Genomic DNA, 17,456 nt, shown 5'->3' on the forward strand with positions numbered 1-17,456 from the left:
GCTTGCCACCATATCTGGTATTAGAGTAATCTTTTCTACTATAGACACAAGGCCTGGAATTTTAGGGAAGGGGGCTAGTCAATTACATCGACCCCCAGTGTGTAACTGATACTTATTTCATGAACCCCGAAAAGGTGAAAGGCAACATCAACCTCGGTGGAATTTGAACTCAGAAATCCTCCATTAAAAATAGAATGCACTGAACCTATGCTTATTCCATTTGATAAGCAATTTCCTGGATTGTTACACATCAGTCTTCCATGACAATTTGCCAAACCTCAATTGGCTCCTCGTTTTGGTTTGTGGATGGCCTGTCTGAGCATGCCTCGCTCTCCACTGAAGTGCAGCCATGTCTGAAGTGGTTCTGTCACTCATTGATCTGAGTTTTGCCCATTGCATCCTCACCAGAGGCCTACAGAATCTTCTGTATGGTTTGAGCTTGAGTATCACCAAGCATTTGGTGATACTGGTATTAGAGTAATGCTTGCCATTTTATATTAATAAATTACGGATAATGAACTAAAACAAAAAAAAAAAATTTTAAGGTTGTAGTATGCAACCAATTTAAACTCATTTTTAAAGATATAAGTTCAAAGATGCTTTGCAATTAAGGGATCCCAGGTTCAATCCTATCATGCGGCATTTTGAGTATGGTACCTTTTACCTAAGCCTTCAGTCAACCTTCTTGTGAGTGAAATTAGATAGATGGAAACTGTGTGGAAGGCTGTCAAATGGTGTGTACTTGTAATTCAAAGAGCCAACATTGGCACAAACTGTTATACTACCTGAAAATTACATGAAGGGTACACACCCACTTACACTGTAATTCCATCAAACAACTAAATATTCATTATCAAATTCATGGAGATCCATCGACTCATTTATTTTTGAAGGATTATGTTTATTCTTAGTTTACGCTGAACAAAGTTTGTCCAACTTTAAAAAGTTTTTGTTAGTTTCTTAAATGCTTCAACAGTCTTCTAATGGTAGTGAAACTATAATATAACCATTAAACATTTGCTACTCAGAAATGTTACTGCTTAATTTCTTTATCCAATTTCCATATTTATTATATGATAAATAGAGAAGATGCAAATAGAAGAAACAAAACTATATTCAGAAAATTTATTTTGGCTAATTAGGTTGAAGTCATAAGACCAAAGTTTATTTAACACACTATTATGTATTCACATAAAGATAAATGAAGGCAAAAATACAGATGCTCTTTCTCTCTCTCTCTCTCTCTCTCTCTCACACACACACACACGCACACAGATATTGACAAACATACAATATGCATTTCGTAAAATTTTTAAAGAAATACATATCAAATATATAACATTGCAAAGAACATAAGCCAAAAATACTCAACATTTTTATTAAAAATTTTTAAAAAATGTACTTGCAGAAAAGTCTTGATATTTTTAAATGTTTGCAGGCTTTACTATAAGCACATATCTTGCTTCATATACATTAGCAAAATAAATGTGAATATGTATCTAAATGTACAATCATATACATATGTTGCCACAGACAAAGTAGATTACCATCTTAAATCACAAATTTCCATGTCCTGATCATTCACTGTCGGATATTCAAACAGTAAATTTCAGTGGCATCTGTAAATAGGTAGTAAGCAATCGATCAAAACTATTCTGTCTTTTTGACAGTTTAATATTTATCTAAAAATGCATTTCTAGAATATATTTAATCTTCCAATCAATTCACTAAATAGCCTATATGTCTCTCTCTCTCTCATATATATATATATATATATATATATATGTGTATATATATACATACACATATACACATATATACATACACATATATATACTTATACATATATACATATATATATACATATCTATATACATATACATATATATTTATACATATATACATAACTATATCTATCTATCTATATATATATATATATATATACACACACACATGTACATATTTAGAAAGATACATACATACATCCATACAAACATATGTACACACACACATGGAAGGCAGATATAAGAATCACAATTCCAGTTAGACTTTTAGAATATGATTATCTAACTTTACTACTCCTAGAAAATAATTCGGAATATAATTAAACTGAGACAACTGAAAGCACTTTTTCCTGGTATGTTAAAGATTCTAACAAGAACTCTCATCAACAAAGCTCAAAAGTTGCTTATTGCAAGTAGACAATTAAAATCTTATCTTTGTTAAGCCTGAATATATGAAATCTGTCTTTCACTTAGCAAGTCTAGCAGCAACTTCTATGACAACGATTCTTCTAACATTACAATCTTAGTTTCCTTTATACATTCAAATACATGTTCTATTTGCTAGTTAGCTCCTGAATGCAAAAAAATCATTAGAAATTACCATATATATTTTAAACAAACATTTGTAGGCAAAGGTATGGTTGTGTGCTTAAGGAGTTTGCTTTACAACCATGTAGCTCTGGGTTCAATCCCACAGTGTGGAACTTTGGGCAAGTGTCTTCTACTGTAGCCCTGTGTCAACCAATGCCTTATGACTGAATCTGGTAGAAGGAAACTATGTGGAAGCCCATCATGCACACACATACGTAATAAGTGTGTGTAGGTCTTTGTCTGTCTGTCCCTGCCACTTACACTGTTTGGCAACTGATATTGGTTTGTTTGTGGCTTCATAATTTGGAGTTTCAGCAAAAGAGATCAACAGAATAAGTACCAGACTTAAAAAATAAGTACTGGAGTTGGCTTACATTATTTACATTATTTACATTTGACTGATATTTGTCCTCATCTTGTTTGTTGTCAACACAATGTTTCGGCTGATACACCCTCCAACCTTCTTCAGGTGTCTTGGGGAAATTTTGAACCTGATTTCTCATTCCTAAGGTATTTTTGGCATAATGGTTAAAAGCGTGGGCTACTAACCCCAAGGTTCCGAGTTCGATTCCAAGCATTGACCTGAACAACAACAATAATAATAATAATAATAATAATAATAATAATAATAATAACATTGAAGAATACCTTAGGAATGAGAACCCAGGTTCGAAATTTCCCCAAGACACCTGAAGAAGGCTGGAAGGTATATCAGCCGAAACATGTGAACAACACACAAGATGAGGACAAATATTCGTCAAATGTAAATAATGTAAATAATGAACATAATTCCTCATCTCTTAAATATAGGACTGGAGTTGGTTTGTTCAAAAAGTAAGAGATAAAGAAACCTCACATCTAAGCATGATAATTCATTTCTAAAAAACAGAAAATGCATTTTTTTCTTTCACCTACAAAGTACAATAGGATCATCCCTTTTTTAGTGATCTATGGGGAATAAAAGCATCAGCAGAATTGTTAAAACAATGGATATAATACTTTCCAGAATTTGTTCTGGCTTTCAAATCTCATTCGGATCAAGTTGGCCTTTATCTTTCTGGGATCAATAAAATGAAGCACCTTCCCAGTGGAGTGGATTAGCGAAATTATTAGGAGTACTGGACAAAATGTCTTGGGGTAGGCATTCAGGCTTTTCTATTTTCTGAATACCCAGGCAAAGGTTAATGGAACTTGTCTGTGTCTCATTGACAAGAAGGTATCTTGAAAACTAACTAAATGTAAGCAATAGGAAATTCATCTTTGTATTCTCTCACAGAATTCCATGTCTGTGTGTGCTTGTGTGTGTGTGTGTGTATACATACATGCACATATATATATACATATATATAAAGGGTGAGGTGAATAAACTGTTGTCTAAATTACACAAAAATGAAAATAACACTGACATCTCATTTTAACAAATATATTTACCAAAACTACTTTAAAATATCTTGAAATATTAAAGAGTAAATTTATTCAATAAAATCGCCATTGGCTTCAACTACGGCCTCCAGACAACTTTAGAATCTCCTGCAGCTCTTCTGGACATTCTCCTCGTTTAAGTTGGTAAATGCTGCCATAATCTTTGCCTTCAGTTCATCTTTGGTGTTACAAGGGGCTTTGTTGGTCTCTCACTCAACTGTGCCCCACAAATAATAATCAAGAGGGTTGCAGTCTGGGGAGTTAGGTGGCCAGATGTTAGGAGTGATGTAGTTACAGAAATTGTCTGACAGCCATGACTGGGTTCTCCTACTTGTGTGGCATGGTACAGAGTCCTGTTACCAGACATAGGGTATTCCAGCAGCCACCCTCTTGACCCAGGACAGCACTACCTCCTCCAGGCACTTGATGTAGGCCTCCGTGTTGAGTCTGAGGCTGTGTGGGAAGATAACTAGAGGCATAATGTTGCCATCATTAGTGATCACTCTAAACACCATGATGTTGACTGGATGTCTGATTTTTATCACTCTTGGTACATATCCTCAGGTTGCACTGTCTTCAGATTGACATCCAAACACTCAGAAATGTTTGTATTGGAGCTTCCAGTGAAAATACCAAGCAGTACAGCATGTAATTTCCAAATTTCTGGCAGAGGAAATTGCATCATGGTGCTGTTTTTCTCACAGACAGTGCCCAACTGACCCAACTATATTGAATAGTCGACAAAATCAAAAACAAACAATGTGCATGCACAAAATAAAAAATATGAAATGGCTACAATTTACTCATCGCACTCTGTATATATGCATATACATACACTCACGCACACATATAAGGAGGAGAATAAAGAAAGAATGAAAATACTAGACACTTAGACATCAAAACCATCTGCTTAATAACGTGTGTATAGCACTGATAAAAGGAAAATAATAACAAACATTAGAGCTTTAACCAAGAGTGACCGAGAAACTATTATACAGAGTTTTTAGTATGCTTATGGAGACCTTGAGACTATGTATGCTAGCGTTATTAAAAGTGAAATAAATAATAGCAGGTTTGCATTTGTGTGCAGAACATCACCTGTCTGCTAGTACGTACACACACTCACACTCACTTTCTCTCCCTCCTTTTCTCACCTTTTCTTTCTCTTTCCTTTTTTCTCCCCCACCTCTCTCTCTCTCTCTCACACACACACACACATAATTTTCATTTGAATAGAGAAGTAAAGAAAGAGTTTTTTTTCTGAAAAAGATTAAACTTCTTGGTTTGTACAACTTTTAAATAACAAGTTTTAGCAGGAAAGAAAACAAAACTTTACTGCTATGTGGGAAAGGGTAAGGTTTGAAATGAAGAAAAGAAGTGTGAATTTCACATGATGTACACAATGTAAACTATAGATGCACGAGAGGTGTAGCGGAATCCCAGGCAAGCTGACAAGAAAGCAAGATTGCATATGTAGTAGATGCACAATTGCAGTTAGCAGTAAGGGTGTCTGTGAAATAAATTCATTTAAAGTACTAATCCTAACTTCTGTTACCAAAATTAAATAATCAGATATGGAGATGGGTATTCTAAAGACTTTATAGCCAGAGTAAAAACTGGATGGAAAATATTCCGGGAGTTATTAAATGGTGACAAAGGATGAGTAGTAGATTGTATGATACTTGAGTATGAAATGTAATGCTGCATGGTAGCAAAACATGACCACTGACTGTGGAAACTGCATGGAGGCTGCAAAAAATAAAACAGGTAAATACACTCTGCTGGGCATGTAATGTTAGTATATATGACTAATGGAGCACAAACAAACTGAGAGAAAAACTGGGTGTAAAACAAATCAGTTGTAGTTTTCAAGAGAGGAGACTGTGAAGGTATGGGAATGTGATGCATGTGGAAGATAACAGCTAGGTAAAGAAATGCCAAGCAACAAGTGGTAGGAATCTATGGAAGAAGCAGACATGAGAGGAAGTGGTCAGTGTTGACTTCAGAAGAATAAATCTCAAGATGGTAAACGAAAGACTGTAACAAGTGGTAAGGGACTTCTCCGGAGAAAACAAGTCCATCACATGCAAGGAAGGAACATTTAGCATAAAATAAGTAAATAAGTAGATAGATAAATGATGAATAAATATTTATGCAGAGAACCATAGCAACTGGAGTCATTGTGCATTCATACACTGCTTGTTTACGTCCTCATCATTTAACACCCACATGCCATGTTGATATGGACAGGATGGTTTGACATGATTGAAAAAGCTGGAAGATTGTATCAAGTTACAATGTCTGCTTCGGCAGATGCCTTTCCTAATGATAAACTATTCAATTAATTGTTAAGTATTAGTAGATGTTATAAATCAGTACATAGGTACTCTGGTGTATGGATTTTATTCACAGTTTCTTCTTTTCATTTGTCTTACAAATTACATGGCAACTTCACTCATTTGGGTATCATGAAAAAAAAACACCTAATATATTCTGTAAAGTGGTTGGCAATAGAAAGGGCTTCTACTAAAGCAGACATTAGAGCTCAACACAATCCTCCAGCTTTTTGGACCCTGTCAAGCCATCCAACCCATACCAGCATGAAAAGGAGATGCAAAATGATGAGATGATGACGAGGATATAAACAAACAATGTATGAATGTCAAATAGCTCTAGTTTCTATGGTTCTGTGCATAGATTTCTCTATCTGTCTATGTATCTATCTCTATTTTATGACCCATTTTCCCTCCTTACATGGGTTGGACTTGTTTTCTCTAGAGGAAACCCATGCTACTTTTTCAATCTTTATATATATATATATCTCTTTTATCTTTTACTTGTTTCGGTCATTAGACTGTGGCCATGCTGGAGCACCACCTTGAAGGATTTTTGTCAAACAAATCAACCTCAGTACTTTTTGTCTTTAAAGCTGGTACTTATTCTGTTGGTCTTTTTTGCCAAACTGCTAAGTTACGGGGACATATACACACAAGCACTGGTTGCCAAGTGGTGATGGAGGACAAACACAGACACAAAGATACACACAGATATATATATATACACACACGCATACAATGGGATTCTTTCAGTTTCCATCTACCAAATCAACTCAGAAGGCTTTGGCCAGCCCGAGGCTATGGTAGGAGACGCATGCCTAAGGTGCCAAGCAGTGGGACTGAACCTAGAACCATGTGGTTAGGAACCAAACTTCTTACCACACAGCCATGCCTATGTGTGTGTGTGTGTAAAAGGTTGATAACAAAAAGTTACTGTTGAATTCTATTAATACTAAAATCCTTACAGAAAGCCATAAAGAGGAACACTGTCTTTAGTAGGAAAGACAAAGACATCTTATTTAATAATAATGTACAATTACTTTTAATTACTTATTGTAATAACCATTACTAAATCATAATCACAAAAAAAACTGGAAAATATTTGGGCATACAAAAGTTTATGTTGTATATATATATATATATACAAAAGCATAGAGACATTCACAATGTAAAGGTTGCAGTTATACAGATATAACAAAAGATTAAAAAAATTTCATCACTTAATAGAAAAGGAATAGTCTTCATTAGTGATGCATCTCAGAGCAAATTCAGCTGTAAAAATGAGCTTATAATACACTGAATTACAGAAGATGCATGGCAAGGGTGAATAACAACAGGAAGAGCAACCAGCTGTAAAAACAATGCATCAATAATATATTCATCTAACCCACGGAAAAACAGACATAAAAACAAATGAATGAGTTACAGACTTCTTGAATGGCAAAGAAGCAGAAAGCTGCCTGCAGGACTCAGATCCTACAACTTCTGAAACCTAACATACTATAAGTTATTATTTATAGCTGAGTTTGCTTTGAGATATATTGTTAATAAAGACATGGTTACATATTTCTCAATGCTAATGTAAAACGTTGTACATAAAATTTGAAAACAAACTGATGCAGAAATAAAACCATCATAGCTATTTTATTTCAAGAACTATATTCTAATTTAAATGACTTTTCTTTTTATTATAAATGTTTTATTGGTTACCAGCAATGAACTGAGCATATGTGTGTGTTAAGTATTGTGTCAAGAAAGTATATGGCTAAAGAATACTGCCTCAAAACATTTTGTCCAGTTCATACCAACATGAAATATGCAGGCATAAAAATGATAGTGATGACATACACACATACATACAAATACACAAATTTGAATATACATATGTAGGTTACAACATATACATATGTAGGTGAGGGAAAATACTGATATAGTATTATCATTTATTTTAGCTAAATCTGTTGATAGCCTCTCTAGAGTTTCCCAAGATGACCAGTATATCAAACAGCTGCTCAATAAACAAATCAAATGAGGAAACTCTTAACTAACAAACAGCTGACTGGTTCAGTTGAAATAACTTGTATAATATTCACAGATTCATGTATTTATTGATATGAATAAACCATCAAGTCAACTAATAGGGAAAATTAACTTATAATCTTGATATTAAGTTATAGTTTGATTATTTAAATATTTTAATAAATTTTAATTTCTCTTACATTTATCTCTTATGCATTAGAATTATCTAACAGTCAATATATTTTCCAAATGTAAGTAAAAACAAAACAAAAATGAAAAACATGCAAATTTCAAAAGAGATACATCTAAATCAAAATAAAACTTTATCTTGTAAGAAAGTTTTAAATTTATAAATGCTAGATATAAGTATATTTTTCAAATGTTGAATAGATTTATCGATTTACAAGAAAAACACAAAATTAAAAAGAAACAGAATACAAGCTTTAATTTTAATATTATTCATACATGTCGTTCAACTACTAATGTTTCTTTTCAAATGAAAGTTTCGAATGGCCAAGAACTAAATTTTTTTTAAATATAGCATATATTTTTGATTGCTATTAATGATAGTGCATCAAATGCTCAACTTTTTAAAGCTATTTTTATCAAATTCAAGTATTTTATGGATATAGAGATGTACAAATGCAGATTTTGTTCTTGTCAAAGAAGTATATTGTTTTTCATTAAAATATTTTAAGGATGTTGAAAAGGAGAAAAATCAGAGCATGAATGTTTTTTTTATTTTTTCAGCAAACTTCTTGATTTTGGCAGAAAATATTCAAGTGGCATTGTGATTTCCATTGCCATGGGGAAACATAACTTCCCAGTTGAACAATGAGAGTGTAGCATTTCATTGGTCTTTTTATTAATGGTAACTATTTTCTCATATAATGTAGCATATATTTTCCAACCTTTTCTTACCAACTTTAAGTAAAATCTTCTTAGGGTTGAGGTTTAATTTTAGATAGTATATGCTGTGTAGAGACCAGCATGTCAAAAAATAGACCTAATGTTTCCTCTGCACTCTGACCTCATAAAACCCTCACCAACAACGACTACCCAAACAGACTCATGGGTTGGAGGGTTGTCACCTGAGTGGTGCAGAGGAATCATCTACCAGGAGTAGTAGGAAATCACCAACAAATGGTGGATGCAGCGACAAGCTGTGTTACAGAGTATGCCCTCATACTACTACAACTATTTATATAACTACAATATCCTTTCTACTATAGCCACAAGGTCTGAAAATTTTTTGGAGAAAGAATTAGTTGATTGCATCAACTACAGTACTTAACTGGTACTTATTTTATCAACCCTGAAAGGATGAAAGGTAAAGTCAACGTCAGTGGAATCTGAACTCATAATGTAGAGACAGATGAAATGGTACTAAACATTTTGTCTGCCATGCTAACAATTCTGCCAGACAATTCTGCTAGACAATTCTGCTGCTTTATATATATCTACAATATATCTCCTTTTATCAATACTCAGTTTCCATTAACAATCCATGAAATACCACTGAATAATCACATAATTTATGTAATTATTTATTGTAATATGTTTCTCATATTGCCAAATGATATCTCATGTGGCACCCACTTTTTCTGATTTAGATACTTTGCTAAACTGTCTGACGAATGTAGATGAATAACAATATGAGATGAATAGACTTTCTATGCCACTTCTTTATAATTTATAGAATAATCTTCAACTGTTTCAAAGTAAGTGGTCAATATCAAACAAAACAGGGCATTGAGATTGCATTGTATTGCCAAACACCAATCATCAATGAGAAACTCTATGAACTGTTATTAACTAATTGCATATCAATAATTTATAGATGAGTTATTTTTCAAACAAATGCGAGTTTTCTACTCTATTAACTATAGCCTCTTACAAGGCTATATTGATTGAAACATAGCATAGGTAGAAATACAAGCGATTAATAGTTTGGAATACCCAAACAGTTGAAACAATACTATCATTGAGAGATTTTCATATTCACAATCTTAATGTTATAACAAAACTATAATAGCATTCATTTTGCACATTTTAACTTGTGAAGAACTGAACTGATATTCTAATATTACCACACCAATAGAAGTATTTGTTAAAAAAAAAAAAGCTAGTATTTGGATTGGTTTTGTTATCATTTATTACAATCAATATAACAAAGTTTTTTAGATCCTTTAGATATACTTTCAGAAAACTTAACCTTCAAAAAGAATGGAAGCTATTAAACTTTCTCTATCAAGGAAAGATACATTATTAATGGGATGATCTTGTAAATAAATGGAAAATTGGTAATTAAGAAGAAAATAATCATCAACATTTTTAATTAAAAATTTGTTCTTTATTTAACCAGAAGGAAGATTGTTAACATTTTAAATACATGTTAAAAATAACTTCAAGTTACAATATAGACAACTGTAAAAACAAATTTGCAAGTAAAATTTTTTGTATTAATTTTTCCTAAGATAATACTGTAAATAACCGTTAAATTCTAATTAGTGTTGTTTCTACATATAATGAATATTTCAATGAGCTAATCTAATAATTAAGATGTGTTTCAGTAATAGTTGCTTGCTATAAAATATGGTCAGCTAGCTTATTTAATCAATAAAAAATAAGACTAATGATGGTTGTGAAATGATTCAAAATAAATTCCAGTACCAGTATGACGGAACAATAACAAAACATGTAAAATACATTAATTATGAAATCTAAAGCATAATTAACACAACATAATTATTTGAATGATAATGTATTTAAAACATAAACAACTTCACCAAAACCATTTTGTTGAGTAATTCACACAAATATGTGAAATTTCATAAGTGTTATGTTAAGTAAAAGGCATTTAAGATATCAAAGAAATTATAAAAGAACAAGCATTAGCAGAAATTTTTAAAAGGGGGCAATAGAGCTTTTGAAAAGTTCTGCAAATTGATATAGAAAGAGAAACAGATTTAGTAGATTTTAGAAGGTTGTTTTAATCCAGTCATAAAAGAAGCAAGGATGCACAGAGGATATAAAAAGATTTTCCTTCTGCATGTTATTTGTAGTATTTAACATTAAATAAATGAATATAATTTTGTGTTTTATTGGTGTGTTTAAAACCATATTTCCTTGAATATTCAACTTTTAATTATGAACATCCAAAAAATATTTAAATGAACAGCACACTAAAGTTAGAAAAATCAAAAGAGGAAATATGAACAGGTATGATATGGCAATGTTTTTCAAATCATCAGAATTAAATATAATTAGTAAATAAAAAAAAAACTTTAATGAATTAAAATTACATCCATAATGATGAAAACAATCATTTTCTAAATGACAAATGGGTTATATAAAAAAAAATAACATAGGAGAAAGAGACAACTTCAAAATTTTAATTAATTAAAACTAGATAAATATGAAGGGTAGAGAGGAGATAATCAATCTTTAGCTCTATAATGACAACTCTAGATATGTTTTGGTTTCATTTGACCTGTTTAGTGAAGCATAGTCTAACCACTACTGTAGATCTTAGAATGATTAGAGAACCATACAGGATGATTGTGAATGAATACTGAGTGGTGATATGTCATAAAAGAAAGACTAGGATTACATAATTAATAGAAGTAAACCCGAAGAGAGTGGCTGAATATGAGAATCAGATACATTCACTTGTACAGATGAACAAAAATTATTGTCATGATTAATTTCTAAACCAGAGAGGCCACTTCATTATTAAAAAAAAAAATCTGTTAGTACTTGAGATGAGAATAGCAGAATGCATAAGCCATATATTCATACTCAACACTGTAACTTTATTTATTTATTTATAGTTAGCAACTCCAGAATAAAAGAAGAGTCAATAATTTCCAGACCACCAATTACTAAAATATTTCAGCTCAACAAAAGCAGATTTAATTTTACCAACACAACAAATATTAAGGATTTTTAAAGATATAAAAGTTGAATTTTCTTATTGAAGTACTTTACATTCAAATACTTGTAATTATAGTCTGTCTTAAGCAGTTTTTAGTAGATGGTAATTTTTTAAGTCACTGAATGCCATTCTGGGTAAAAATGCTAAAGTGAATCATTTACATTTTGAAAATGCTTATAATTTTAAGACCTTATGATTCACCTATTTTCTATTAAACTGTTAAATGGGCAGGTGAAAAAAAAAAAGAAAAAGATTGCCAAATTAATCAGATATTTGCAAAGATTTCAATTTGTACATTTTGGGAATTGCTGCAGAAAATGCTCAACAAAATATCATCTAAATTACCACATCCAAATTATTTTTATGTATTTATGTAAATCAAATATTTGATGCAAGAACTTGTTAAATACAAAATTTTAAATTAGTCTTTTTATTTTTGTTGTGATAATTCTCAGTGAGAAGCAAAATGCCGAAGTTTTTTTAAAACCATATTAACATTTGTTGCTGGCTTGGAAAACTTTTTCAAAGGAAGTAATTATTTAGTTGTTGAGTTTATAAACTACTGTTAATAAATCAGATGTATTTTATGACATATTATTTTCCCTGCATATCTGTTGATGAAAGTAGCTGTCCATCTCTTAAGATTTATCTACTTTACATATGACTAAATGGTAGAAGTGTTGAATTAAAGACCTTGAAAAGTCATAGCCATCATTTCATGTTATTCAAAAAACTACTTGCCTTAGCCAACTAGAAACTTGCTGTCAATTAAAGGTTAACCAGAAATGCGAACGGCATTCATTCTATACTAGAATGGGAGATATATATTAAAACATTTTAAAAAAAGCATTTATGCTTCATTATGTTTTACCAATAAGCAATTAAAAAAGCAACTTTAACAGAGGAATGGCTGAATAATTAATCAGCCAGATTTATAATCATGATTTCGAATCTAACCACATGCAGTACTTATTTTAATTATTTTAGTTTATCTAGCTGAAAAACTAGGTACCAATCCTACACCATAACAAAATGATTATTTCTTCTATGGTCCTCTTGCCATAAAAATACACATGAATATGTGAATTTGTGTCAATCGATCAAAGTTTATATCAGTATGGAAAATTAAACATGCAGTTATAAAGCAGATTTGCAATAAAAGCAAGTTTTGAAGTAAAACAAACTGATTTTCTTTTCAATCTTAAGAGAAATGAAAATGCTCATTATGCAATAGAATGCTGACTAGTTAGAAAGACACAACAGCAATTTTTCCCCTATTTTCATATTCAATAATAATAGTATTATGTTTTATTTTTTTTTTAAATTAATACAAGTCTTTAGTAAAGCTACTTAAGATACATAATTCAAAATTCTAATTTCATTAAAATATATAAATATTAGATGTTTTTCTGCTTTAGAATAAAAAATTTTTCTCAAAAATTTAAAATATATTTTAAAAAACATGATATTTAAGAAATGTTAAAAATATTTTAAGAAGTATTTGCAACCTTTAAAATTAAACTAAAAATTTGTTATTTATAAATAAACTGTATTGATGGTGTAAATAGCTATGCATCAGTTTAAAATATTTTTCCAAAATAAATCATCTGAATATAAAATTTTAGAAGATTTTTTGTTTCTTGACCACTGAATATACATGTTTTAGGCTCACATGCATTTAATACATGTCAAAAGACATGCAGTTTCTAAGCATGTATTTGGGTATAAACATTTCTTCAATGAATGGCAAAATACATAAAATAACAATAAATATCAGAGTTAAAAAGATTAATTAGAGGAATGTACCACACAAGGGGACTTACCAGAAAAACACTGGACAAGAGAACAAGATAAATCATGCATTTCAATGAAGAGAATAGTTTTATATTCTATTAATCAAACTGAAATCAAACAAGTAAGGGGGGAATTTGGTTTGGATGCACTCCTAGAAGGGTCAATGAAGGACTACAAAGAGTGAAAGCCTATTGAACAGAATACCACTGCAAAAATGTTTGGAAACAGGGAGCAGGGAGGACGCCAACTTCAGCAAACTTACCATGGTGTGGGTGGTGTCACTATCAGTAATGGTTCACACACAGAACTAGAGAAAGGAAAATCAAAAATTTGGCAAAAATATAATGCTTATTTAAAAGAAAATGTTAAATTAACAACAGAAAAGATGTGTAATGTAAACTTATCTTAGAGAAATAGAAACACACTGAAATAAATTTCATTGTATTTTGTGCAGATTAGGTTCTTCAAAGAACTTTCATTAAAGAAAAATAATGTAAAGAAATAATTTTTAAAAAAGCCTACTCTGACAAGAACCCTCACAAAGGTTTTGTCACATTGCCTTTACCTTCTTTAACAAAAAATGCATTCCGTGTTTACAAGCAAAAAGGTTTAAAGATAATAAATCCAACACCTCTAGAGATGAATTCAAAGAGAAACAAAGGGGTTTAGATCCATATACAATATTATAAAAATTGATTTTGAAGTTCATGAAAGCAATTTCCTTAACAAACTGAAAGCAGCAAAATGTTAAGATATACTTATAAAAGAGATCATCCACATACATGTTTTAACAAATGTACATCTTTATTAGTAAAACCATATATATTTTTGATACCATTCACAGTTATATAAGAAACTAGCAGTATCGCCCGGCGTTGCTCGGGTTTGTAAGGGAAATAACTATATAAGCATTTTTAGAGAGTTATAGCCAAAAAAATAGCAAAAAAATGCATTAAAAATGGAAAAAAATTATGGCAAATTTTTTTTTAAATCGTTGACTCATCGTAGACATTTTTAGAGAGTTACTTCCCTTATATAATAGCGAAAAAATGCATTAAAATGGAAAAAAAATGATGGTAAATTTTTTTTAAAATCGTAGACTCATCATAGACACGCGCTAATACCCAGAAGGGCTCGATATGAATCACGACTATAAGATACCCGGTTTTGGTTAAACTGCACCGCAAAATGTGGGAGTAGTTAGGAATCTAAATTGTAGGAGACAGACACACAACTTCACTTTTATATATAAAGATAAGTAAGTACAGAAAGAAACCTTTATAAATATATTTGACAGATACATCATCATTTTCTAGTCTATAAGGAATCAAACTGGCCAATATGAAAGTGCAACCCCAACTGTGTCTAGCTTGTGAGGCCCAAATTTTTTAAACCTAATCTGTCATTCCAAATATTCCTTGGTTTAGTTCTTTTCCATCTACTCTGTACTAATAACTTGTGGGACTACCTTATCAAATACACAACATTCAAATGCATTTATGTCCCTAGTAGTTTCTCTCTGTACAAACTGACTAATGTTTAGAAACCCAGTTGTTTCCCACCAACTACCTTATGGTTAGCTTTAGACATTTATATTTGTATGATCTGTGGGTACAATTTAAAAAAGCAGAAATTTAATATGAAGTAGCCCATTAACCTCAGGCTAATAAATTTAATTACAAAATACAACATACTAAGTTCTTCTGAAACTCAGTGAAATATCAAAAGCTTTAATGTAGTTTTCTCATACTCAAACATACCTAACAATAAGTACACATATAATGTATGACAAAGGAGTGCAGTTTTTGGTGAAGAAAGTCTGTCCAACTTATGAAAGCATTAAAAAAATGGCTATAAAATGGTGATGGTACTAGTAATGACAGTGGTGGCTGGAATCAATATTGTCTACATTTGGATATCTCCCAACTATTATGAACTTTAGCTGAAATGTTTGTACGCTGTCCAAGACACTCTCACGGAATGTGACAAAATGAGATTTATTTTCCAAAACAGACCCCTTTCTTCCACAAGTGCTGCAGTGCTTGGATCCTATTGGCAAAGAAGCTTTCATCCTGTTAGTCATGAAAGTCATCAACAGTAGACATGACATCATCATCACAGCAATACTGGTTCACATCCAAGTGTTTTTTCATGTTGGGGAATAGATGACAATCAGATGGGGCTAAATCAGAAGAATATGGATCAATCAGTTCAAATCCACAGTCACATACAGCAGCCATGAGCATTGTCCTGATGAAAGAAGCCCCCTTTCATCAGTTTTCTTGGGTCTTGATAGCCTTTCATGACTACCTCAGCAAGTTAGCATACTACTCTCCATTGATGGTGTGGTCCTTTTGATGATAATCAATAAACACAATGCTTTTTGCATCCCAAAAAACTGAGGCCATCACCTTCTCTGCAGATGACACAACCTTGGCCTTGTTCGGAGCAGGTGAAGAAAAGTGTTTCCACTGCATGGATTGTCATTTTGTCTCTGGCTCAAAGCAATGGCCTCAACACTTACCCTGGGTTAGGAAATGGCCGAGGAAAGCAACTGGAACTACCTTAAACAATGTCAGATTTTCCTGTGATGTGATCAGGCTAGTGTGCTTGTGATCAGGTGTCAGAAAATGTGGCATCTACTGAGCAAAAAACCTTCATCATACCAAGTTCATTGTTCAGAATATTCTCATCTCTTCCATGGGATATATTAATAGCATTGGCTATTTGATTTATAACCTTGGGTCATATTCAAGACTCTCTCTTCCCCTCCTAAGTTCAGCTGCCCTCTTTTGCACTGTTGATAAAGGTGAACCATCATCCCCTAATGTAGCATGCATGTCATCATGGATGTCCTTGGGGGGGGGGGGGGTAAACCTTTTTTCTGCAGGTACTTGATAACACCATGATGCCAAATTTCATCTATTTTCCAGAAAAGTCACTACTAAGTTAGATCTGAAGTTTTCTTTGAACAGTCAGATGTCAGTTTACCTGGAACAAAACAATGCAGTTACTAATAAGAAGAGCTGAAATTAATGCAAGTAACCTGTCACAGGTGTAGTATCACTTTTTAGCCCACTTTCATATATTCATGCTAAATCTCCATATACCACTCTACTCCTCTAACATCAATCACTTACTCACCACTCCTACCCATATTCCTCCTTACTATTAATATTTCTCTCCCACCATGCAGTGTGTGTACCAAAGGATTGCATCATATTAGATTTGTCTTTACACAATCCTCCATACCATTACCCATTCTTTATTGGTAACTATCACTTTCTCTCTCTCTCTTTACTTCTTCCCCTATTGTTCATTGTTGACAACCATCATCTTACTCTCTTACCATTAACCATCTTCAAAGCTGTCCCTCACACACACACACTACACCTTTCTCTATCACTCATTGTTGACATCCACTCTCTCTCCCTCCCCTCCAACATTCTCTCAAACTTACCTAACTCATCATCTTATACTCTCACTATTAACCATCTTCAAAGCTGTCTCTCACTCACACACACACACACACACTACACCTTTCTCTATCACGCATTGTTGACATCCATCACT

General features: G+C 32.2%; 1 protein-coding gene across 9 annotated transcripts in view; it reads right to left on the reverse strand.

Moving 5' to 3' along the window:
• Positions 1-17,456, reverse strand: part of LOC115211607 (protein Aster-B) — a 270,613-nt gene that overhangs the window by 199,243 nt on the left and 53,914 nt on the right. For 5 of the 9 annotated variants that reach the window (XM_029780198.2, XM_029780197.2, XM_029780193.2 and 2 more), the window contains one exon: positions 14,146-14,190. The exons of the other annotated variants lie outside the window; for them this stretch is intronic. In XM_029780198.2, the coding sequence (XP_029636058.1) occupies positions 14,146-14,190 (45 nt within the window). The remainder of the gene's footprint in view (positions 1-14,145; positions 14,191-17,456) is intronic. 9 annotated transcript variants of the gene reach the window in all.

This window comes from Octopus sinensis, linkage group LG5 (assembly GCF_006345805.1).
Source record: "Octopus sinensis linkage group LG5, ASM634580v1, whole genome shotgun sequence".
Lineage (NCBI taxonomy): Eukaryota > Metazoa > Mollusca > Cephalopoda > Octopoda > Octopodidae > Octopus > Octopus sinensis.